Source organism: Fusarium proliferatum (assembly GCF_900067095.1).
Source record: "Fusarium proliferatum ET1 genome assembly, contig: FPRO_scaffold004, whole genome shotgun sequence".
In the NCBI taxonomy this organism is placed as follows: domain Eukaryota; kingdom Fungi; phylum Ascomycota; class Sordariomycetes; order Hypocreales; family Nectriaceae; genus Fusarium; species Fusarium proliferatum.
In genome coordinates this window covers 3,002,187-3,024,931 of record NW_022194793.1, presented here as the reverse complement: position 1 = coordinate 3,024,931, position 22,745 = coordinate 3,002,187, and the positions used below count along the sequence as shown (strand labels likewise).

General features: G+C 50.1%; 6 protein-coding genes and 1 non-coding gene across 7 annotated transcripts; 4 read left to right on the top strand and 3 right to left on the bottom strand.

Annotated features, from left to right (window-relative positions):
• Positions 1-462: 462 nt before the first annotated feature.
• Positions 463-2,585, bottom strand: FPRO_05139 (putative 2-isopropylmalalate synthase; the record flags this gene model as incomplete). The annotated part of the gene is made up of 6 exons (XM_031230724.1): positions 463-573; positions 624-2,210; positions 2,268-2,310; positions 2,366-2,430; positions 2,483-2,519; positions 2,578-2,585. 6 exons carry the CDS (start codon positions 2,583-2,585, stop codon positions 463-465), a joined length of 1,851 nt encoding a protein of 616 aa, XP_031080832.1.
• Positions 2,586-4,164: 1,579 nt separating this feature from the next.
• Positions 4,165-6,660, top strand: FPRO_05138 (putative actin cytoskeleton organization and biogenesis; the record flags this gene model as incomplete). Its single annotated transcript, XM_031230723.1, has 1 exon — positions 4,165-6,660. One exon carries the CDS (start codon positions 4,165-4,167, stop codon positions 6,658-6,660), a length of 2,496 nt encoding a protein of 831 aa, XP_031080831.1.
• A 179-nt stretch (positions 6,661-6,839) lies between these two features.
• Positions 6,840-6,921, top strand: tRNA. Its single transcript has one exon. It is a non-coding gene; the product is annotated as a tRNA-Ser (tRNA).
• Positions 6,922-7,284: 363 nt separating this feature from the next.
• On the bottom strand, positions 7,285-13,090 carry FPRO_05137 (acyl CoA ligase-like protein; the record flags this gene model as incomplete). Its single annotated transcript, XM_031230722.1, has 4 exons — positions 7,285-8,119; positions 8,170-12,773; positions 12,835-12,861; positions 13,031-13,090. The coding sequence occupies 4 exons, from the start codon at positions 13,088-13,090 to the stop codon at positions 7,285-7,287; spliced, it is 5,526 nt and encodes a 1,841-aa protein (XP_031080830.1).
• Positions 13,091-14,900: 1,810 nt separating this feature from the next.
• On the top strand, positions 14,901-17,333 carry FPRO_05136 (uncharacterized protein; the record flags this gene model as incomplete). Its single annotated transcript, XM_031230721.1, has 2 exons — positions 14,901-15,394; positions 15,449-17,333. 2 exons carry the CDS (start codon positions 14,901-14,903, stop codon positions 17,331-17,333), a joined length of 2,379 nt encoding a protein of 792 aa, XP_031080829.1.
• Positions 17,334-19,274: 1,941 nt separating this feature from the next.
• On the top strand, positions 19,275-21,076 carry FPRO_05135 (related to 3`,5`-cyclic-nucleotide phosphodiesterase; the record flags this gene model as incomplete). The annotated part of the gene is made up of 2 exons (XM_031230720.1): positions 19,275-19,316; positions 19,604-21,076. 2 exons carry the CDS (start codon positions 19,275-19,277, stop codon positions 21,074-21,076), a joined length of 1,515 nt encoding a protein of 504 aa, XP_031080828.1.
• Positions 21,077-21,391: 315 nt separating this feature from the next.
• Positions 21,392-22,255, bottom strand: FPRO_05134 (related to conserved protein/domain typically associated with flavoprotein oxygenases, DIM6/NTAB family; the record flags this gene model as incomplete). Its single annotated transcript, XM_031230719.1, has 1 exon — positions 21,392-22,255. One exon carries the CDS (start codon positions 22,253-22,255, stop codon positions 21,392-21,394), a length of 864 nt encoding a protein of 287 aa, XP_031080827.1.
• Positions 22,256-22,745: the final 490 nt, after the last annotated feature.

Below are 22,745 nucleotides of genomic sequence, written 5' to 3'. Positions count from 1 at the left end.
GAGGGCATCGTCACTTGTTTCAGTCCCCAAGCACGATTGGTAAAGAGCCTCGATAGCCAATTGAGACACTAATGGGTTTTTGCTGTAACGTGACCTGGGCCATCATCATTCAACATCTTACCGAAGTTTGAGAAGTCTTTGGCATCACCAAGAACGATTGAATCGAAGACACATGACGATGTAATACGGTTCAGGAGTCACAGGTAGGGAGGAACAAACCAAGAAAAGACACATGATGTAGTACCCTCCTGTCGCGATGATCTCGAACCTTTGATCAAGTCAATTATCTTCAATTTTTGACTAACTCCTCAATATGACAAAGCTTTTCAGCACCCACGCCCCCTCATTCATATGAACAACATCAACTAACTGTACAAACATGCCAAGCGGTTCGCGGCAAGTCGAGAGGCAAGCCCCCTTTTCAATTTTCTTTTTTTCTTTTTCTTCTCCTGTTCATTCGCTTTACATGCCATTGGCCTTCTCCTCCAGAACAGACACCACACTAGGGGCCTCTTGGGGAGCAGGAGCATCTGTGGGCTTCTGAACAGGGCTGGCAGGTCTGCTGGTGACGAACTATATATCATGTTAGTGTTGATTGACTGATAGAGGTTGGTGAAACTTACGTTGCTAGCTGCGCTCAGGAGAGCGATCAGAGAACTCTGTACCACATCCTCGTGGATGCCAACACCCCATACTGACTGCTTGCTACCAACGGGCTTGCACTCGATATATGAGGCAGCTTTGACACCGCGTCCCTCGCCAATGGCGTGCTCCTTGTAGTCATTGACATCAAACTCGATGTTAAGCTCCTTGAGGGCAGAAACCATGCTGGAAATAGGTCCGTTACCACGGCCACGGAGCTTCAGCTCCTTGCCGTTCACCAGCAGGACACCCTCAAAGATACGGATAAAATCCTTGGTGTCTTGGGTTCTGCCGTGGGCTGCGGGGGCAGGAGATCGCGATCGGTCAGGTGTGATGCTGTAGTCCACCAGGCTGAAATGAGGGTTGTTGTTGAGGAAGTATGTGTTCTCAAACAGAGAGGTGATCTCATTGGCCAGCAGCTCGCGTCCGACCTCCTCGCTCTTCTTCTGGACGACCTTGGAGAAGGCGACTTGGAGACCGCGGGGGAGGTCAAGCTGGAGCTTGGTGTGCACAATGAAAGCGCTTCCTCCCTTTCCAGACTGAGAGTTGACACGGATGATGGCCTCGTAGTTGCGGCCGATATCTCGGGGGTCCAGGGGCAGGTAGGGCATGCCGTTCCAGGGGTCCTCGTGGCCCAGACCCTTGGCCTTGCGGTCCTGGAAACCCTTCTTGATGGCATCTTGGTGGCTGCCAGAGAAAGCAGCGCATACTAGGCTGCCACCGTAAGGAGCACGTTGGTGGACGGGAATCTTGGTGCAAGACTCAACCATGTCGATGACTGAGTTCAGGTCGGAGAAGTCAATGTTAGGGCTGACACCTTGTGTGTACAGGTTGAGGGCCAGAGTGACGAGATCAACGTTTCCAGTTCGCTCGCCGTTACCGAACAGACAGCCCTCTACTCGATCAGCGCCGGCCATTTGAGCAAGCTCGGCAGCAGCAATACTGCATCCACGGTCGTTGTGGGGATGCAGGGAGATACAAACATCCTGTCTGTCGCCAATGTTGTTGCAGAAGTATTCGATCAGATCGGCGTAGATGTTGGGTGTCGCCAGTTCTACTGTGGCGGGGAGGTTCAAGATGATCTGGTCGCCCTTGGTCGCATCAGGTCCCCAAGCAGCCTTGACAGCCTGGCAGACTCTCACGGCATAGTCAGGGTCTGTGTCGGAGAAGCACTCGGGGGAGAACTCGAATTGCCAATTGGTGCCAGAGGCCTCAGGGTTATCCTTTGTCAGAGATCTGACCAGCTTGGTGCACTCTACAGCAAGCTCCAGGGTCTGCTCCTCAGTGTAGCCAAAGACTACTTGACGGAAGCATGCGCTTGTAGCAAGGTAGATGTGAATGATGGCGTTCTTAGCACCGCGGACAGACTCGACGGTTCTGCGAATGAGGTCGGGTCGGCAGGGGGACAGGACTTGTAGGAAGACATCGTCGGGGACAGCTCCTGGGGTCTGGATCAGGCGCTGGGTAAAATCGAAGTCGGTTTGGGAGGCAGAGGGGAAAGAGACCTCAATCTCCTTGTAGCCTAGATCGCAGAGCATCTTGAAGTATCGCCACTTCTCCTCGCCGTTCTATCATGACAGGTCAGTCTCGTGTCGCAATTGGGCGTGTTACTGAGGAGAACGTACCATGGGATCGGGCAGACTCTGGTTGCCATCGCGCAGACAGCTTCTTTAAGGGAATTAGTATTATTCAAGTGTCTCATGAGTGTCCATTGATGACGTACGAAAGCCAGCGAGGGGCCTTCTCGATGGTCTTGTCGGGCCATGTTCGATTTGGCAGTTTAGGAGCCTAATAACGTTAATCATAAGATCATCTGAGGCTGATTGAAAACAAAACTCACCTTGAACGGCTTGTATTTCTTCCACGGTTCCTTGAGCCTGGCAAGGAAAAATGTTAGTATCATGGCATGTCTGAAAGGCCGATATCGCAACGTACATAGTCATCTTGGCAATGGGATGTTGAAGAGCAACTTGATCTCAATTCCAAGCAGAGTGTGTCTGTCAAAATATGAGTATAATGAAGGAAGAAGCACGAATACAAATAGTTTCTGAGAATGAGACGTCAAAAAAAAAGATTGAGTCAGTCAAAGGCAAAAAGTTTGAGTCACGGTAGCGGAGGCGGGGTAGTACGGAGTTAGAGTAGATTTGATTTGGAGGCGCGCCCTGAGGTGGGAGGTTACGGCGAGTGAAAGACAAGGTAATTGACAATTTTGGAGGGGCATTCCCTTGCGACATGATACAATTGCTCTGCAGCTCTGCTTGTTTTTTTGCTTGTACCTTGATTGCCCGCTGTTATCCGAATCCGGAGTCGGAGGAGGGCCCATGAAAGATTTACTAGTCAAGACTGGAGAAGAGGAATCCTTGTCACTATTGAAGATATACCCGATTATTTGTATCTAGGTCACTGTATTAAATCCGTGAGCTGAAGAGTGAGTTCATTGGAAGTTGTTTCTAGGTTGAGTGAATGTTCTGTGATGAAATAGTTTAGTAACTAGTCCAAAGACTCAGACTTGTGAAAGACTATTTTTTCACTGACACTCAGAAGCATTATACTGGCATCTACAGTAAGTCAACTGCTACCAATATCACAGCCCGATAATAAAGTCAAGGTAACACCGATCAACGGCATCGGCCTCAAGAAGACGGGCCGGTATCTACTTCAATTCTCGGGGGTCAAAACTGGATCTCGGCATATTATGGATACCTCCGATTTTATCACGGGAGCCCGGTCTCTACCACTGCCACTAGGTACGTACCTAGCTATAGCTGCAGGCCAGGTCCCATTTCATTAAATGGCCATGGCTGATGACGTAAGGTCTGATCGGCACAGAAGAACTGCAACTGAGCGAGCTTACTAGACTGTGCCAGGTCTAGACTAGATTAGGGTCACGAGCTACACTGTCTCTCTCTCTTGTGTCTCGGTATCTGAGAGCAGCAAACCATCTTCAAATACACTGAGACTCGTCCAAATCATGTGCTACCGTCATCATCTCCGCCGTTAACTGACAGCCCTGCCAGTGCCAGTGTCAGGCTGAGCAACCCCCATCAGAAGACTCAGCCGCCTGAGATCTGTCCCTACCTCCAATAAATCCCCCAACTTGTCAGCCGCCATCGCAATCCTGAGAGAGCCTCGTCTGACTCCTTTGCAGTCCAATTCGTATAAAAAGTCGACAAGCTGGCGCCGTTCAGATTCTTCGGCCCCTATCGCCCTCACCCGCGTCACAAGCAGAGCCTCGCACGCTTCCTGTTCCCTCGCGCCGTAAGAGACCGATACCGTGAACGACTACTCAATTTCCACCTCAACACTCTTCCGCGTCTCAAGCACAGGTTCCAGTCCCGAGTTTACCGATACATTCTTGAGCGCCAACGGAGGCGCGCGGATCAATCGCGCATTTTGGACATCGTCAAGCGGCAAGGGAGACAGCTCTGGCTAGGATCTCAAGCGAACCGCCCTGTCAAGCATGCAAGGACCCGATCCAAGGGTTCAGTGGCGCACAAAACGCCCCAGACAGCAGGAATCATGATGGGATATGGCTCAAACCGGGCTGCGAGCCCTGGGGATGGCGAGAGGGGATATAGGAGGAAGCGCTTGGCAGCTATGGCAGGGAATTTGTACAGAAGCGGCCAAGCCGCAGTGTCCGAGATAAAGGAATCATATGCCCAGACCAGGGCAGGACCTGCAGCTTCAGGACATGAGAACCACGGACGGATACACATCCCCGGCGCATTTCCAGATGTTGCGATCACAGTGAAAGGCGACTGCCAAATGGTACTGTTTCCGTCGTATGCGAAACAGCACACCAAGCGTGATTGGGGCGAGATGGCGATGCACGACTCGGATGCTCCACCTGGAAGCATCAGAGATGAAGGCTTTTGGCGAAATGAATGGGAAAGAAACGAAGATGAAAGAGCCATTATTGATGTTGATGTCCGAGGCTGGATCTATACGCCTCACCGCGGTCCCATGACAAGGAGAAACAGAGTTCTCATCGGTCTGGCGCGGCAGCTCAGTGGTATTCCTGCGCCCAGAGCAGACCAAACATACAATCCAGAGACCGGGCTTCCACGTACCCACCATCAAATACACGAGGAGCAAAAAGAGCAGGAGAAGATCAACTCAGAAGCTCGGCGCATTGAAAGGGTAGGACAGCGAGAGAAGCAGGTTGCATACCAGGGAGGCTTCAGTGAGAAGACGCCTGACAACGACGACCCTCTAACGGACAGCTTTTACTATCCTTCTCGCCAGGGCAACCAATCTCCTGATTCTGCGCCTTCCAGTCCAACGATGCCAGCCAAAACTGTGACATCGAACACCACTGCCAGCGAGATGAGCGAGAGTGATCTCATTTTGGCGAATGCCAATCTCATGGCTCGAATTGCTCCTTTCATGACAAATCCCTCTGTTGCTCTACCAGTCACTTTCTTCTTCTACAACAGCGAGAAGTCTCAATCAAAGACCGTCATGACCAACGATGCGGGTCATTTCGTCATTCGTGCTGCCCTCGACTTTATCCCAACTCATGTTAGAGTTCTGGCGGATGAGGATCTGTCAGCTATCCAAGAGATCAAAGTCATTGAACCATACGGAGTCAGTCTTATTAGCGACATTGACGATACAGTCAAGAAGTCCAATATTTCTGCGGGTGCCAAAGAGATCTTCCGCAACACCTTCATCCGAGATCTAGGTGAGCTCTCTGTCGAAGGTGTCAAAGAGTGGTACAATCGAATGGCCGACATGGGCGTGAGCATCCATTACTGCTCAAACAGTCCGTGGCAGCTTTTCCCAGTCCTAGCCAGTTTCTTCAAGATGCACGGCCTGCCACCCGGATCGCTTCATCTAAAACAATACAGCGGCATGTTGCAGGGTATCTTTGAGCCAGTGGCAGAAAGAAAGCGATCTACACTTACTCGCCTACTACGAGATTTCCCTGAGAGGATGTTCATTCTTGTGGGAGACAGCGGAGAAGCTGATTTGGAGGTTTATACGGAGCTTGCCCTTGCGAACCCAGGACGGATTCTCGCGGTCTTCATTCGAGATGTCACAACACCAGAGGAGACAGCATTCTTCAACTCCAACTCAGGGTATGACTTTGGCCGACCAAAGACCCCAGCTACTTCCAGCAACGCTTCAAGGAATGTTTCAAGAAACCCTTCATACCAGAACCTGGGGCCTGGCGGATATCGGGGAGAAAGCAAACCTCCCCCAGGCCCGACTATGGGAACTCTGATCGACTTCTCAGACGAGCCAGGGGAGGCCAAGATCGATCGCAATGCGGCTCTCTCTCAGGTTCGCAATGCCAGTGTTAACGCCAACTCCAAGAGTGCCAGTACGACCGATCTACTTGGCGGACGTAAGCCACCTCCGCCCAGACCGGCAAAACCGGTTGCGTTGAGGAGTGCCAAGTCGATCACCGAGTTGAACAAGGGTCTCAGCAGGCAGAATTCTGATGAGATACCTCCACCGCCGCCGCCTAGAAGACCAGCGGTGCAGGTCAGAGAACCATCAGCGCCTCATCCTCTGAAACAGATTCACAACTCCTCGCAGCAGAGCTCAGGCAGCAGCAATGGTGGTTTCAAAATCCCTGCTCGCTCTAATTCTGGAGATCGTCCTCCTCCACCTCCGCCACGACGACGCGGTACACCCTCAAGCATCACCGAGTCGAACCAAAATCCACGTCTTCCACCACGACCGACTCAGAATATGGCCAATCTAGACGTAGACTACGATCCGCTCCCGCCACCGTCATCAAATCCCCCTCCGTCATTTGGTTCAGGAAGATCGGGTTATCAGTCAGACGGCGGCAACACATCAACAGCAGGCTCACCAACGCTGGGTCCACAAGCAGTAAACAAGAAATTAGAATTATGGAGGAGGAGATTAGCACGAGCACACGAACAGCTGGACGGGCTAGGTGTGGCCCTATATACATGGCGACGAGGAAACGATGTCATTGCAGAAGCAGAGGGAATAGTCAAACGAGCCCTCTCAGATATGGAGAGGAAGAGAAGGATGAGATAATAGCGACTCGACTCTATATACCAAGCATTTTGTTATTCTCAATTCAGCTTACACTCTGTATACTACTATACTAGCGTTAGCATAGATGGGGACTGGGGACTGGGGTTTGGGATATCCACAACACGACGGAAGCATCCACAAGCAGAATTAGACACGACGATCACTATCCAATCAGCTAAGGCGCAGTGGCAGAGTGGTCTAATGCGATAGACTAGAAATCTATTCTCTTCGGAGGCGTCTGTTCGAATCAGGCCTGCGTCGATTGGTTCATCTTTTGTTCCTGTACTGTACAGGAATTCCTTTTTTGCTCCATCGCCTACGTTTCCCATATGTTTGCCACTCAACTTGGACAGCTAAATCCGATTGCATCTCCGTAGCTGATTGCTGGCCACAGGGCTAATCATCATGGCCTCATAAACGCAGCCGCTTATGCATGGAATGCTTCTCGCTACTTGTAACTTCAAATCAAGTAGTAGACACTCTCTAGATATCCAGACTGTACGGTTTTCTTATGAAAGCAAATAGATGATGGCAATAGGCCAATGAGTCCAATTGTCTGCTATGTTCGTTTCTAGATAAATCCCAACTCCAACTCCGCTTCATCGCGTTTGCATGTCGTAATTATCATCGAGGGTTCATATCACCTGCCAGATTCATATGCATGATGGCTTCAGCTGTCCAGTCCTCCTCGCTTTTCTCTCCCTTGTTCTGTTGCTGCCAAAAGCTCACCTCTTCACGTCCGTCCACGCCTGGTAGCCGGATCTGGGGCGGCGCTTGACCGTTCCCTGAGATGGGCTCAGGAGGTGGTGCGTGACCAGGAACGGGACGTCTGTGAACAGGGCCCTGCCCTTGCTCGGCACCACTATACCGTGAAAAGTCAGGGATGTCGAATCCTTGGTCAGGCTGGTGAGAAAGATTCAGCTGTGTCGGTGGTCCAGAGCCTGCAGATTGAGGTGGGTGCTCAAACTGTGCGTGCTGGAACCCTGTCGGTGTCTCTTGATCTGGAAGCTCAGAGACCATTGTCTGTGTTGGCTCATACTCATGACGAGGAGTTGCCTGATCATATTCCTCCTGCTCCAAGATCTGAGGAGCTGGCTCGACATTTCTCAAGCTGGAAGATCCTGGTGCTGCACCGCCTCCGCTTCGTACACTGACCATGGAAGCCCTAGCCTGGTCCATAACGTCACCTGCAGTAGATTCAGCATCCATATCGCGGATGGAGAACTGTGCGAGGGTTCTAAGCTTTCGGCTGACCCAACCACCGAGAATCTTGCCACGCTGCTTCTCTCCTAGTCGAGATCTTGGGAAGTCTCCCTTGTTTACAAATGCGACAATATCAACAATGATCTGATGCTCGTTCAGGATCGCATTAACGATGACAGGGACGATTGATGCCAAGTACGGCTTGCGGTTGACTTCAACGAGAACAACCACCAGACCACCAGCTTGGAACACAGCACTGTGTTCTTGTTAGCAGATTTCTTCATTCTTGAGAGCTTTGTAACTTACCAGCCATTCTGGACAATATTTCTGTGGCATCGCTCGACAGAGTTTTCGATATCCATAGGGAAATGGCTCAGACCGTTGATCTCGAAAGTCTCACCAATGTTTCCAAGAACAAACAGAACCTGCATATCCACCAGAGCGCCGTTGGGGCCAATGGGTCGGCTAACATTGTGAAGGAATCCCAAGTCACCTGTCCTGATGTACTGAATGTTTGGGTCTCCATCAACAGCGCGGCCGTCAAAACGCTCAGCATCGAAAGCATCCTTGGAACCGTAGAAGGACTTGACACAGGCTTCAGAGTCAACCCAGATCTCACCATACTCGCCATCCAGACAGTGGACTCTGCTCTCAGGGTTGATGATGGCGATTTGTGTCGACACAGGAACCATACCACTGTCCTGTACCAGCAAGGCAAGAGGATCTGATTCAGGGTCCACGGGAATAACCAAGCCACGGCGAAGGGCTTGTGTATCAAGCCATAGTTCGATAGGCTCAATGCACATGTAAGATCGCGATGCAACCATGGGGTTCAGGACGTGCGAATACACTGTGTTGATAGCGGTTCTGTCCAGACCAGCTCCGGCGAAGTGAAGCCTGACCTTTTGGAAGACATCAACTCTTGGTCGGCTCTCCGCAGTGATCATCATGTTCTTGAGTTCGTGCAGCGTAAAACCCTTGGCTTGCATGGCAGCCATGGCATGGTCAAGCATCTGCGGTGTCGCATAAGTATCCTTAATCTTATATCTGGACAATGTGACAAAGAGAGACATAGGATTAGCCGCAAATTCCACTGGTGAGAGGAGGTAGGTGGGCGTTCCGATGTAAATGCCCATCAAAGCTGTATGGATGAAACCGAGACCAGTCGAGCTTCGTACACATCCGAGCACAGGTCTTGAACTGGTCATTTGGCAGGTTTCCTTCTGAACCTTGCACATGCCCATGATTGTGTCATGGCCAAGCTGAACAGAAATACGTCGTTGGTCGGGGGTCCAGTATGTCCAAACAATAACAGGATAGCCCGGTCGAATCCAGGCTGGGTCAATGGTGAATCTCAAATCCCTTAGTCCACTGCTCTGCTTCGGTGGCTTGGTCGTGTTGTAGACCGCAGGGCTGGTAATCTTCAGAACCTGCGCTGATTGCTTGATATGACTGGCCACAGGCTTGACCTTGATAAGATGGTCCACCTCGGAATTGACCAACACAGCCTTGACGTTGTAATCCGCCACTATATGGAGGAAAGCAGGAACATCCTCATTCAGTCGGTTCTGATCGAGGGGCGCAATGGGGATGATGATGGCGCCCAAGCAGATACATGCATGGATGGCAAAAACAAACTCCTCTGAATGCGTGTACATAAGGATGATGTGGTCTCCAGGTCTCACCTTGACCTTGTTCTTCAGATACATAGCAACGGAGGCAACTTTGGTATCAAACTTCTTCCATGTAACACCCTTACCTTCTCGGCCTCTGCCGTCAATTGTGCAGTAGGCCAATTCTTCTGGCTGGCGGGCTACACGCCATTGAACAAGGTCGGAGATGCAGGAAAAGTTGTTCAACGGAGTGGATGTCCGGTCGTCAATAACCACTTCTCTTCTATCGACGCCCGAGTATTGCTTGTCTGCTGGCAACAGAAACTCGGCACGCGAGTCTGAGGCCAATGGTGACCAAATACCACCCATAGGGTCCACGCCAATAGGAAGGTTAAGAACTGCATGCTCCACGCCAAACTTGACGTGCACGCAGGGAAGGTTGCCGAGATCAAATTCTCGGCGACAGAGCATGTTTCCAATTTCGCGTCGTCCATTCTTGACAACACGTGGCAACGTATTCGGTGCTGTGATCATAACGCAGTACAGTCTAAGATGATGCTCTGCAATGAGAACCTCCATACAACGCTCGGCCAACGACTCCAGGAGGGCAGTATCCGGTTGTCGTGGAGGCCCTCCAGAGGTCAACGGTGCCGTTGAGGCGGCTGCCGATTCCAACACCACAACTGGCAGGTGTTCATCGTTGACAAAGACGTCAAATGCTGAACAGTCATAGATCTTTGGAACATTCTTGACTATGCTCACAACGATATGTTGAACAAAGAAATAGCGGTACTCGGCCAGTTCGTGCCCATGCTCAACCCACTCAACCTTCTGTCGAATGCGGTCTTCATAGAGGCCTAGAACAAAGATTTTACCCTCAATAACGGTACCCAACAGACCCGTTCGAAGGAACTCGGGCTCCACAGGCTGGGGCGTCGGGTCACCTGGGTCGAACTTGTAAGGGCGGGCGTGGAAAATGAGCTCAGTGTTCTTTGGCTGTGCCCAGAAACCACCAGATAGAGAGGGAGAGTCTACCCAGATCTCACCCACAGAGTGGGGTGAAGCCAGTAGACCTGTTTCAGGATCTACCACACAGAGTGTGGCATCTGGTATTGGATATCCAAAGGCACCAACTCGAACCAATCTTGGATCTTCCGTCACCCTCTTCCGGGCCTCGTTTCCAATGGCCACAACCACGACTTCATTCGTTTTTAGAGCCTCGCGGTCCAAAAGAACCTCTCCAAGCTCGTTTTTTGCTCTTTCTTCCGTTGTGGTGGTGCCTCCGCCACTCAGAAGGCTGCCAAAGCCATTGGAAATTGTAGGCTTCTCGGTTTCTTCCTTCTCTTCGCCATCTGAATCTGTTTCGTCTTCTAAATCGAGCTTCAAGGGACAGCCCATGCGTTCTTCCCCTCCCAACCAATCACGCACACTAATAACCATACCTCCATGCTCAGGCAGACAGAGCATAGGAGCAACAACCTCGCGAGCACGAGGGTTTCTTAAAGGTCGGAGCCATCGATCAGCTAGAACTTCGTGAAACTGGCTGTCTACTGTCAGAGTATCGATCAAACAGAGTTTGATCATCTGGAAGTTTGGTTCCATCCCCTTCTTGAAATTTCGGGTTATCAATGGCTCTTGCTGGTAATTATAAGCGGCTCGTTTGAGACCAGGGTAATCTGCGATCATGATGGTAGATTTGTACTTTGTAAGGAGATGGGCGTAGAGTCCAGGAACATCAACAGCCTTGTTGTCGAACCAAACAGTAGTGTGGCCACCATACACCGTCAGCAGCACGCTCAGGATCATACCAATGCCCTGACGAGGGTCAAGGTACGAAACCAGGATCTCGCTACTTGCGCCACCACCAATCAGTCGGCCGTTCTTATCCCGCAGAGACGGATTGAAGGTATCCCCTGGACCGTTGCCTGGAATTGTAGAGATAATGGCGCTAAGACAAGCCATTTGATGCATGATGGTTCGGTGGCTGAGAACAACGCCTCTCAAATCTCCGGTTGGTGCTCTCGAAAACTCGATATAAGCCAGATCAGGAACGACCAAGGGCGGGACGTCATCTTTCTTCTTAGGGTGATAACTGCCGAACTCGTTCGTCTTCCACCATTCGACACCCTTTGGCCATGTCAACTTCTGAGTTGTGATATCTCGCTGGAAGGCTTTGAGGTTGTTGTCGGTGGTAAGGGCCAGATGGGCTTGTGTTGTGGTAAGAATGTGATTCAAGCGTTGGTAGTCCTGCAAGTCGTTGATGGGTACAGCAACAACTCCGGCGATGAAGCATCCCAGTAAGGCAATTGCAAAGTCAATGACTTCAGAATCGCGATATATAAGCGCAACTCGATCGCCACGGTATAGAGAGCTCTTGTCTCTGATAACTTGTGCCACCTTCTCGGCTCTGGACGCCAGTTTGTCCCACGTAATCGATGCAATCTCCTTGCCCTTGCTGTCCAACACCCAATATGCTGGTTTCTTGGCGATCGTTCGGCCTCTATGTCGAAGAACAGCTGCGATGTTATCGAACTTTGACATTGGCGTTGAATCGTCATGGGGATCTTGAATAGCGAAGGGAACCTCGCGGGGATCTAGTGGTAGTTGGTATTCGAGGGCCTCGGGAGGCGGGAGATCGTTGGTTGTGAGCATTGGCGGCGCCATGGCGGCAGTAGGAGAAAAGGCATCGCTGGAAGAGTATCGCTGCTGAGGTCCTCCGTACTCGATAGTTTGGCCCTGATCATAATGCTGCTGTCCCGCAAAGTCCGAGAAATATCCTTGCGAATCGAGTAGCGTGGTGGTTCGTCCGTCAGGCTGCTGCTGCGGCGGTTGTTGATACTGTTGCTGCTGCTGATACTGCTGATCAGGGTATGCGCCTTGCTGCTCTGGTCTGAAAGCATAGTCCCCCGATCTCATGGTACCTGTTCGGGTTTCAGGCTCAACGACGTGCGAAGGGGAGAAGAAGAGGGAGTCTCGGTGGGCAGCCGTTGATCCCGCAGCCATGGGGCCTCCCGGTCGCAAAAGCGAGGCCGGTGCCTGCTCCGGCGGAGGTCTCGGTGATTCTGAGGACGGGGCATAGCCAGAATGTGGACGGTATATAGGTGAGTCTGGTGTATCGGGGATCGGGCCGCTGCTGGCACCGAGAGAGGCATATGCAGCGGCACGGTGACCATCGCCTGAAGGATGGGCCGAGTCATCAGGAGAGTGTATGCGTAGACCAGACTGAGGTTCGGCAAGAGCAGCAACTTGAGGTGGAGGGGAACCGAGGAATTGAGAGAAGAGCTGAGTTCGTCGCTTCTGGTAGCTTTGGGCGCGTTAGTTTGAACGGTAAAGGTTAATGCCTGAGTCGCAGAGTTACTTGCCCCTTCTGTGTAATATCGCCTTCCTGCAGAGAACTCAAGGTTAGCCATGATATATCGAGAGGATGGTTTTTGATCGCATGCGACATCAACAAATGACCTTGAAACCAGCTCCAATGACGTGCCGAGGCGCCCAAGCCAATACTTGGGACAAAGGTAGGAATTTGGTGAACAATCAAGTGGCAATTTACATACCTCAAGCTCGCGATCCAACTCTTCAAGGCGCTCTTGAAGCTCTGGATTGACTTCAGCCATAATGGCGGTGTCGGGCGATGTGGCCGCAGTGAGGATGAAGTTTGGTGGGTTTATTTGAGGTTAGCCACGGACCTGAGTCTCACAGGTCCAGTGCCAGTCCGTCCAGTTGAAGGGACCCGACGGGATAGTAGAGTCTCGTGACGTAGTCTCAATTCAAGCCTTGGAGGGCGGGCAAGAGATTACTCTTATTGGTTCTGTGACAGGGCCCGTTGGATCAAAGGGCGGGGTGCCCCTGGACTGTTTTGGCTGTATCACCATTCTAACCAGTTTTTTTAGCTGAGAATACGGTCCCTTGCGGGTTTATCCTCCCGCTGCCCCTCCTCTCTTGCAGCTCCAAGCATATGTTGGCCGCTAAATTTAGTGGCTGGTCACTGTTTTAGCGTGGCATTGGTCGCAGCAAGCAAGTTAAATATCCTTGAACTGAAGCTCTTCTTCTCAACAGGGTCGCAATCGTGGTATTCGGCAGGGTCGGTGCTTTAGCCAGTGTCGTATAACTGAATCTAACATCCTTTTGGGAAATGCGCGCCGTTAGATATGTCATTCTCTTGGCCACACCTAGTAGCTGTTGCTTTTTGTATGGAGTATTCTATTTTAAGAAACTTGAGTTGGCTCTCGATACTGTGTAGACCGCATCGCATCAAACACCACAAAGCAAAGCCCAAAAATGGTGGAATTAGACATTTATCTCCCAGAGAGACCACCGCGATAACAACAGTTATGCAAATGCCATATGTCCCTTCTCATTTTACGATACTCAGATCCTGCAGAGCTCAGATGTAGGGTAACCTACCTACCTAGGTATTCGAAGATCGGATATCGGTGGTCCGAATCTCCGGGTCCACTTTACACCTCTTCCCTCACGATCTCAAATTTTCCTCTCATTTTACTACTCTCACCATTCACCATGCCTTGCACTTCAACAACAATCACTCGATCGCAGCGAGTCTCATGCCTCTTGGGACATTCTGAGATAATTGTTAGACGCCATGAAGTCATGTGTTGTCTGGGTCAGCTTGACTGATATGAACCTCGACATTTGCCAAATCGCAATGCATTGAATCACCAGCATGCTCACCATAATAGTATTTTCATTCGCATCGAATTTGCTTAATGACCTAATCATATGGTATGTCTATTGTTTATTTCTTTCATCGAATTTCTATTTCTATATGATGAGACACACATAACACAGACCTGTTCTGAACACTTGCGTAGAAAAACATGTTTTTAATCTGATCAAACCCCTTCTCACTCTCTTTGGCGCTTGTTCTATTTCAGAGTCTCAGTACTAACAAGGCCTCAGGATCTAAAAGTGATAGAACATAGAAACCAAAATGGAGTCTGGCTTCGGAGCTTCGACTCTATTGGTTTGTTCTTTTTTTGTTCGTGGCTCCAAGTCGGGTCTCTTTCAGACAAAGACGGTTGAATGGTTGAACACACCCTCTCCTCCAGTGAGGAGACGTCCTTGTTCAACTAACAACCGCCCATCTTTTACAATTTACTCATGTTCGGTGTCTCGTTCTTTCGTATGGAACAAAGCCTTGAACGAAGACAATGTGCTATTCCAGCTCTTACTGTATCTAAACTATCTTGTAGTAATATAAAGGATGCCACAGACTCGTTTTGTTAGTTCACTCTTCGTTCTCACCCAAGCAATTATCTGCCCCTGAACGCTCTTCCGCACATCTTGAACAACTCCTCAGGTCTGGCAACAGCGCATATCGATACCACCTCGCCAGTTCCAACAAGCTCTGAATAGTAGTCACCATAAAACCTAGCAGAAACCCGGCAAGTCTCAGGACACTTCCAGATGGACAATCTATACAGTTCTGCCCCCGAGTACATGGGCAACACCATATCAGATATCAGCCAACAAGTTTTGAATGGTATGGGTGATGATTGCAATTTTGACCAATATTTCAACGACCCGTTGTCATCCGAAGATTACATCAAACATTTCGATCTTGGAGCATCCCAGGACATGGCTCCGAGTAAAGTCACGGAAGACGCTCAGCTTGCGGTTGATCCTAAACTTGTATCGACCGTTGACACTCCTGCCCCATTCGACCTAAACTCCCTGTCGGATATGCCCAACGACATGGGAACTCCAAAGCCTCATCAGCTACAGGACCCAGTTCCCGTGCCAAAGACATCTTTGGCGCAGCAGACCCGACCAGTTCATCAACCTTTGGCACTACCCATGCCTGCAGTGGGAAATGCGACTTTGAGTAGAGGTTCTCAAAGCGCGGATCTCCCAGCACATGATCAGTTCCTACTCTTTAACACTCGTGGACAAACAAACTCGTACGTACTATGCCCTTGTATGACTTGTAAGAAGCACCAGCTAATCCGAACTAGGTACATTCCGCCCAATTATATCGACTACAATTCCTATCAACCTAGTTATCATTACCCGGACAATGGTATCCAAGGGATCTACGGCCCTCAGGCTATGGGACCGTATTCTCTTCAACCTTCAGCCGCAATCAAAGCTCAGTCTATGCACAACATAATCCAAGTCAGCAAATGCGCGAATTGTCGTCAGGACCCTCACCCTGGCCCATGCTTTTCACAAGCAGCTCCCCAGACTCGTCGGCCACCTCAACAAAGAACTCAGCAAGCACCATCCCAAGAACCAGATAAACGGCCAATTTGGTTGCAGACACCTCCTAAGCGCAAGCGAAATGTTGCGTTTGACGACGATGATGACTTCGACCTCGAGGTTCCCTTGAAGAAGCCTGGTCGAAAGGGACGAACCCTTAAGACTAAACGTGGAAGGGATAAGGATTTTGAGATTGGAATCAAGATGTATGGGATGTTCCGCTTCCCGGAATTGGACTGGGTCTCTCGCAGAAGATTTAAATTCCTGTACTTGCCCACAGGACAGTTGGAGAAAAAGATCCTATTCTCGGCCGAGGACTTGAAGGACTATATCTACAACTGTCCTCGAAATCCAAGGCTATGGATCCAACAAAATCCAGCGCAGTGCACAGAACGAACTATCGATGCCGACACTGTCTGTCGATACTCGAACTGTCCTGATACCAACAACACGATTCGACCTGGTTGGTGCCGGGTGGCGTTCGACGAGTTTTATCAGCATACCTCTTGTGGTCAGAAGGATCCTTTCAAGATGGCTGGTGTTATGCACCTTTGGTGCTTCGAGCAGTGCATCGACCCCGTAGAGGTGATGGCGAATGGGAAGATGGTGCCAGATGATCGCGACGACGAGCATCTCATCAAGGAAAAGTCGAACAAAATGGCCATCACTCGGGATTCTGACACAATGATCGTTGGACATACTATCAGACCTTGGTTCAAAAAGCGTGCAGGTCAAGCACTACAAGCTCCTTATCCGAACTACGAGGAGTCTCTCTCCTATGCGCTTGTTAAGCACCATCTGGATCATCAAGTCAGTGCTCGTCATAGGAGCCGCGGTGGTCGCAATAAAGATAGACCAGAAAGCGAGTTGAAGACCATTGACGTTCATATGGGCCGCCTCGACTTCTGGGCCGCTCGTGACACTGCTTCCAGGAAGAAGAGGTCGTCGAAACACTCTCGTGCTGATCCTCCTGAGCCTGAGCAGTTATTTATTCCGGCGACCTCCAATGGACTTCTTCCTACACAAATGTCTGCTGGACTGACACCCCATGGCTCGACAAAGAACTTCAGCGATGTGCTGTCGAGTATTTCCGTTGCCAATGACTATGAGTTTGATTATAAAGGACTCATGTCCGAGGCGAAGAAGGAGGAGGAGCCAGTCAAGTCCGAGGATAGCTCAAAGTGGCCTCAGCCTACTGGAGGGACCCAAAGAGTATCAATCAACTATCTTCTATCCCCCAGTGTTCTCCTAGAGCAGGAGGACGTTGTGCAACCGAGTTCCAAGGCAGAGACTGGTCGCCAAGATCAAACCGTCTCGCCACCGCGACGAAGCCCCCGCTTCTCGGCTGGGAACATTCGTGAGTCTATTCAGACCGAGACCAAGGCTACCACTTCCCCAACAAGGGCACAAACCTCTGGCTTGCTGTTGCCTATGCCCACTAGGAAAGAATCCCTGGCTCTGCCCTCTACGCCAAAGAACCAGAGAACTGCATCGTGGGGCGACGACAGTCTTTTCGGCTCGCCTCCCGCCCGACCAGCAAAGGACAAGCCCTCTCGAGAGGGGTCTAGTCGCGCTGGCGAGGAGGCTCAGGGCTCACCTTTGAGGAGAAGCAGCCGAGTGAGCCCTAAGAAGAAGCTTTGAGAAGCAGCAGGTGGCGATGATCAAGGACTATCGAAAGTTGCTAGAGTTATGGAGTGGATGTAACAGTACGATATCCCTGCTGGTCAGAGGACTACACAGAATATAGGGTTTTTATTGGGTATAGAGGATATAGGTCAAAATCTATGGAGCCATGGGATATATCGTGTTTTTTCAATACCCCATTTTACATGGTTCAGGATAGCAGCATAGCATGGCAATCAGCACATCAGACTTGGCTTAGTATTCAGTCCGGAGTTTGGAGTTTATGATCACCTTACTGTTTTAGTATTAGAGAATCAAATTGTATACATGTTTGAATGAACGAGCTATGAGATGCAGTGAGTGAAGTCAAGTAATCATGGAGATATTGAGAGAACTAGTCTTGGTCGAAAGATCAGTTGTTGAGAGAGAGAACTTTAATCACCGTTACCAAAGGCTCTATAGATAGAGCTACCCTTTGTATTAAAGGCCCATGTCTTTGTGAATGGTTCGAGTATTGGGTCAAGTCTCTTTGTTTCTTCAACAATAACGGCACCATAATCGTGGGATCTCTCCTTCAAGCCACAAGCCATAAGCAACAAAACGCACGGCTCAGCTCAAGGTCCGGCCGCGATCTTCAAAGAAATTCAAGCCAAGCCAAGTCAAGTCAAGGACAATCAAATCGTCTATCTGATCAGGCAAAAAGGGTCCAAGCTTCAACAAAGAACCTCGAGCTCCCCCAAGCTCAGCTTGCCCGTTTTAGCAGTGACGTTGTCCCCATCTAGTGGGGGAAGAAGGGAACAACCCGTTGAGAGGGCTGGAGGGGTCGGGGGGCACGGGAACGCCGATGCAGGCTTACAAGCTAAACAAGGTTGAGGGCTGCTAGGACAGATCTGCGGCCTTGTAGCTGAGCCGGCATCTGAGCTGTGAGTTGTTCGATATTCGTCTTTTGGGGGGGGAGGGAGAACGGGACTTGAGAGGGTGGCATGCCAAGAGGGGAGAGTTGCGTTTTCGGCGAGTGCGAGAACAATAAGTCGTGTGCTATATTTGAAGCTCATGTCTCTTGTCTTTGGGACATATTCTTCACCTTCTTTGTTCAGTTTGTTCAGTTCCACGAGTGGCAGAATCATAAATATCGCTCTGCATCGCCCATACCCTGCCAGGCGGGATCAGAGCAAGGATCAACGTGGTCAAGTTCAGTCTATCGACAGGCGATATTCGGCGAGAGCGAAGCTATATCAGCACATCCCACTCCAGTACTTACATATCTAGGTAGTCCACCTAACTGCATCAGCCTTGGTAGCACACAGTATTGAGAGAATACCTAACGTTCTACTGCACAACGATAAATCGAATCACGTGTGCCATATCTTTTTCCCTTTTATTATTTTTCGGGTTTCTCCAAAAGCTCGTCTGAGCTGTCGGTAATTGCATCACACATTCCATACATACATACATACATACCAGAGCAGGCAGAGAAGGGTTGCATCCCTTATCTATCGGAGAATATCAGAGAGCTATCAGTGGTTAATTCTCGAATCAACTACTGCAAGTTAAACAGCTTCAGGTTCGTGGATCAACTACCTACCTAGACCCATTCATCTCTGAGTCCGGAATTTGTAGTGACCTAACTTATTCTGCTAGCGACTATAACCTCCAAAGCCAGTGACGGAGACGGCGCGCGACAGGAACAGGTCCACCGTTTTTACTTTGCAGCTTGAACCTTTCGGGCGGTACCTTACAGGGCTTTTAGTGGGGCGACCACCTAAACCATACCATCTCCAAGCATCTCCATCTCCATCTCATCCCGTCTCCCAGGGCCCTCCACCTCCACATCCACATCCACATCCCAGGGCAGGCATCAAACCGGCCGAGTTGAGTCAACCGTCGTCGCTCAATTCTTTCTCTCGCTTCTATTCTTTCCTCTTCTCTACTTTCTTTCTCCTCTCCCAAAGCCAAATCATGGGAGCCGAAGTCAAGCCTGCTTTGCAGGTGATTGTATTGGTACGTATCATCAACGGTTAACAGCCTATCCCCATCACTCGTTTGTTTACATGTGCACCGTTACATCTCCAAAAACCAGCCAACGCCCATTGAGGTCACCCGTGATATAAGAACGGTTTTGGTGCATGCCAGCCAGAAACACAACACAACACGTTCGGATTATGTCGTGATTCGTGGTGGCGTTTGTCTTGCCGCATCCTCATACTCTATTTCACAATTCGGCTTCTCACTCACTCACTCATATAAACAATTCAGTTGAACTCTAACTAACCTTCTTTCTATCACAGGGCTCAGGAGGTGGTCCTCAAGAATCAAACACCACTGCTTTTCTAGTCCGTTCTGTTGCCCAAAAATGGCATCGTGGCTCTATCGTCGCCGTTGATGCTGGCGTCCATCTCTCTGCCATCACACGTATCATGGAAGAATCGATACCTTCTCCGCCACCCCCTCCTCCCTTCACACTCACCACTGGCCCCTTTGCAGGTCTTGAGCTACCTTACTCGTCACCTTCTGCCAATGCATCTCACATCACTCGCTCTCTCGTCGACACATATCTCATCACCCATCCTCATCTTGATCACATCTCGGGCTTTGTAGTCAATACTGCTGGCTTCCCAGGCACAAGGCCGAAGAAACTGGCTGCTCTACCAAGCACAATCCAAGCTTTCAAGAATCACATTTTCAACAATGTGATATGGCCAAACCTGAGTGATGAGAACAACGGAGCTGGCCTGGTGACTTACATGCGATTGGTTGAAGGTGGTAGTCCGACACTCGGCGACGGTGAAAGTAGGGGTTACATCGAAGTTGCAGACGGACTCCTTATCAAGGTTTGGAGCGTAAGCCATGGGCATTGCCTCGAGAAGCATAGCCACAGGGGGTCGACATCAAGTGCATCTACTCGCTTCAGCAGCCATGATGCGTCTATGCCACAGGGCCCCATCGCGCGCTCAGCATCTTACTACCCGGGATCTATCTCCCTACATCGAGGGTCACTCATGATCCCTCAAAACAGCTTCAGCCCTGTAACGACTACATCGGAGCAGGAGCAATTTTGCGTCTACAATTCAAGCGCCTACTTCATCCAGGACCCTACCACCCACCGCGAAGTCCTGATTTTCGGAGACGTTGAGCCCGATAGTATATCGCTAAGCCCGCGGAATCTGCATATTTGGCAACAAGCTGCCCCAAAGATCGCCTCTGGTAACCTCAAGGCAATCTTCATCGAGTGCAGCTACGACGAGTCGCAGGCCGAGGATCGTCTGTATGGGCACCTGAAACCCCGTTATGTCATTGAGGAGCTGCGTGCACTGGCTCATGAGGTCGAAGTCGAACGCAAGTCGCATTATCCCGAGCCTAAGAAGCGCAAGCGCATGGGCAGCACGGCTGACGAGACTCCACGACGAAATCCCTCTATTGCGAATCTCACCTCTGAAGACCCCGTGTCCCCCAGGACCATCAAGGCTTCGACACCGGACTACGTTCACCCTGGTATTGAAACACCTCCTACACCGCACCTCGCTTCGCCGACAGCTGAGTTGACCCTCAACCCATCTGATTCCTTCACATCTGTGCCCAAGATAAAACGGCCCCTCGAAGGTCTCAAGGTTGTCATCATCCATGTCAAGGATCGCCTGGATGATGGACCCAATGTTGGAAACACTATTCTGAAACAACTGCACAATTTTGAGAGCGAAACTGAGTCACCCCTGGGATGCGAATTTATCATCTCTCATTCTGGTCAGAGCATCTATCTCTGAGCTCTTCATCTAAAGGCGTTTAAACTTTTTGGCTTTCCCTGGCATTTGGCCATACATGATTTCTTTTGTTCTATAGCACCTGGCTATAAGCTCTGTGGGCTTGTGCTACCGTTTGGGTTTATGTATGTTATACATTTTGCTTCTATGAGGCGACGGTTTGGTTTATGAGTATAACTTAGGGAATGAAGGCGGGCATGTATGACTCCTGGGGAATTGTATTGCATGATTGCCATTTTGTTATGAGGCCTTATTTGCGGGCTTGTTTATTCTATATATTTGGTGTTTGGTCATGAATGAATATATACCACGTCTGACCTAGTTCTTTTGCTTTTGTATGTTTTCAACTCCCTCTTGGCCACCGACGTCCTTGTCAAAATCTGTTCTGGGGATCTCAAAAGCCTCAGTAACCCTGGCATATGTGATTCCTCCTAATCGGCTGACTGGCTTCAATACACCAGGATCAACCATATTCTTATCCTCGTTCAGCGCATCCTCTCGAACCCAGAAGCGAGTTCCCTCGAAAACGGCCATGCAGCCGGACTTGTTTCCAGGTCGTGCCTTGCTGTCGAACTCCTTGAGCATGTCGAGCTTGCACTCAATGCTGACAATAGCCTCGCCCACTCGAGCACACTTGACGGTCTCACAGTCGTACTTAGGTGTCAGGCCTGAGATATCCCACTCCGAAACATCAGGAGGGGCGTTGACACTAGCTGAGTTTGCGGCCTCGATGAAGTGCTCTGAGATGATGTTGATAACACACTCGCCGGAGTCGGAGACGTTGCGAAGTGTATCCTTCGCATTGGCGAGTCCAGATGCAAAACCGACAACAAACATGGGCGGGTCGTGGCTCATCATGTTGAAGTAACTGAACGGGGCGAGGTTCTTTTTTGTACCGTTGGGAGCTTGACTGCTCACGAAAGCGATAGGACGCGGTACAATAGCAGAGATGAGAAGCTTGTAATTGAACCCCGCAGGGCGACCCTCCTCATGAGGATCTATGGTGACATGTTTCTTATCGCCATCATCCTTGCCCAACTTGTTTGCACCCTCACCAAAAGTCCAATCCGCGTCAACAGTCTTGGTGTAGCGAAACTGAGACTTGGCATCCAGCTCCGGTCTCGAAGCCTCGACCTTCTTAAAATCCGGGTGAGGATTGCGCTTGATGATTGCGTCTCCCATGATGAATCGAGAGGTTGAAAATAGTCGCGATGAGTGAGTTGAGAGTGGTTTAAAGATGCGACGCATGGGGGACTTGACGTGGGTTAAAATAAAAGTATGGGGATATTCGGAGGGGCTCGGGGTTAGATGTTGATTCCGGGGTATCTTTTCTATGGCAGTTAATTGGTAATGTTGCTTGCTAAGATCGTTTGTAATGCGTGATAAAGCAAGTGGATTGTCTTTTTTCTCCACTGGTATTGGCTTTGAGTGAGGTCATTGATTGTGTACATTTCAAGTCACACACTGAGACTTGATTCTTGACTATGATTCGAAGGGAGACTACTAGTTTCGGAAATACGGAATAGGAGATGTATGATCTTATAAGTAGTGGTTACTGTGGTCGGAGAAGACAGGTTACTTCTTTGATCCAATGTAACAGAGCCATTATTGCTCGTGGATCTCCTCTTACAACGGGTGAAGCCAATACTGCAACATCGTTGAAATTGCTCAC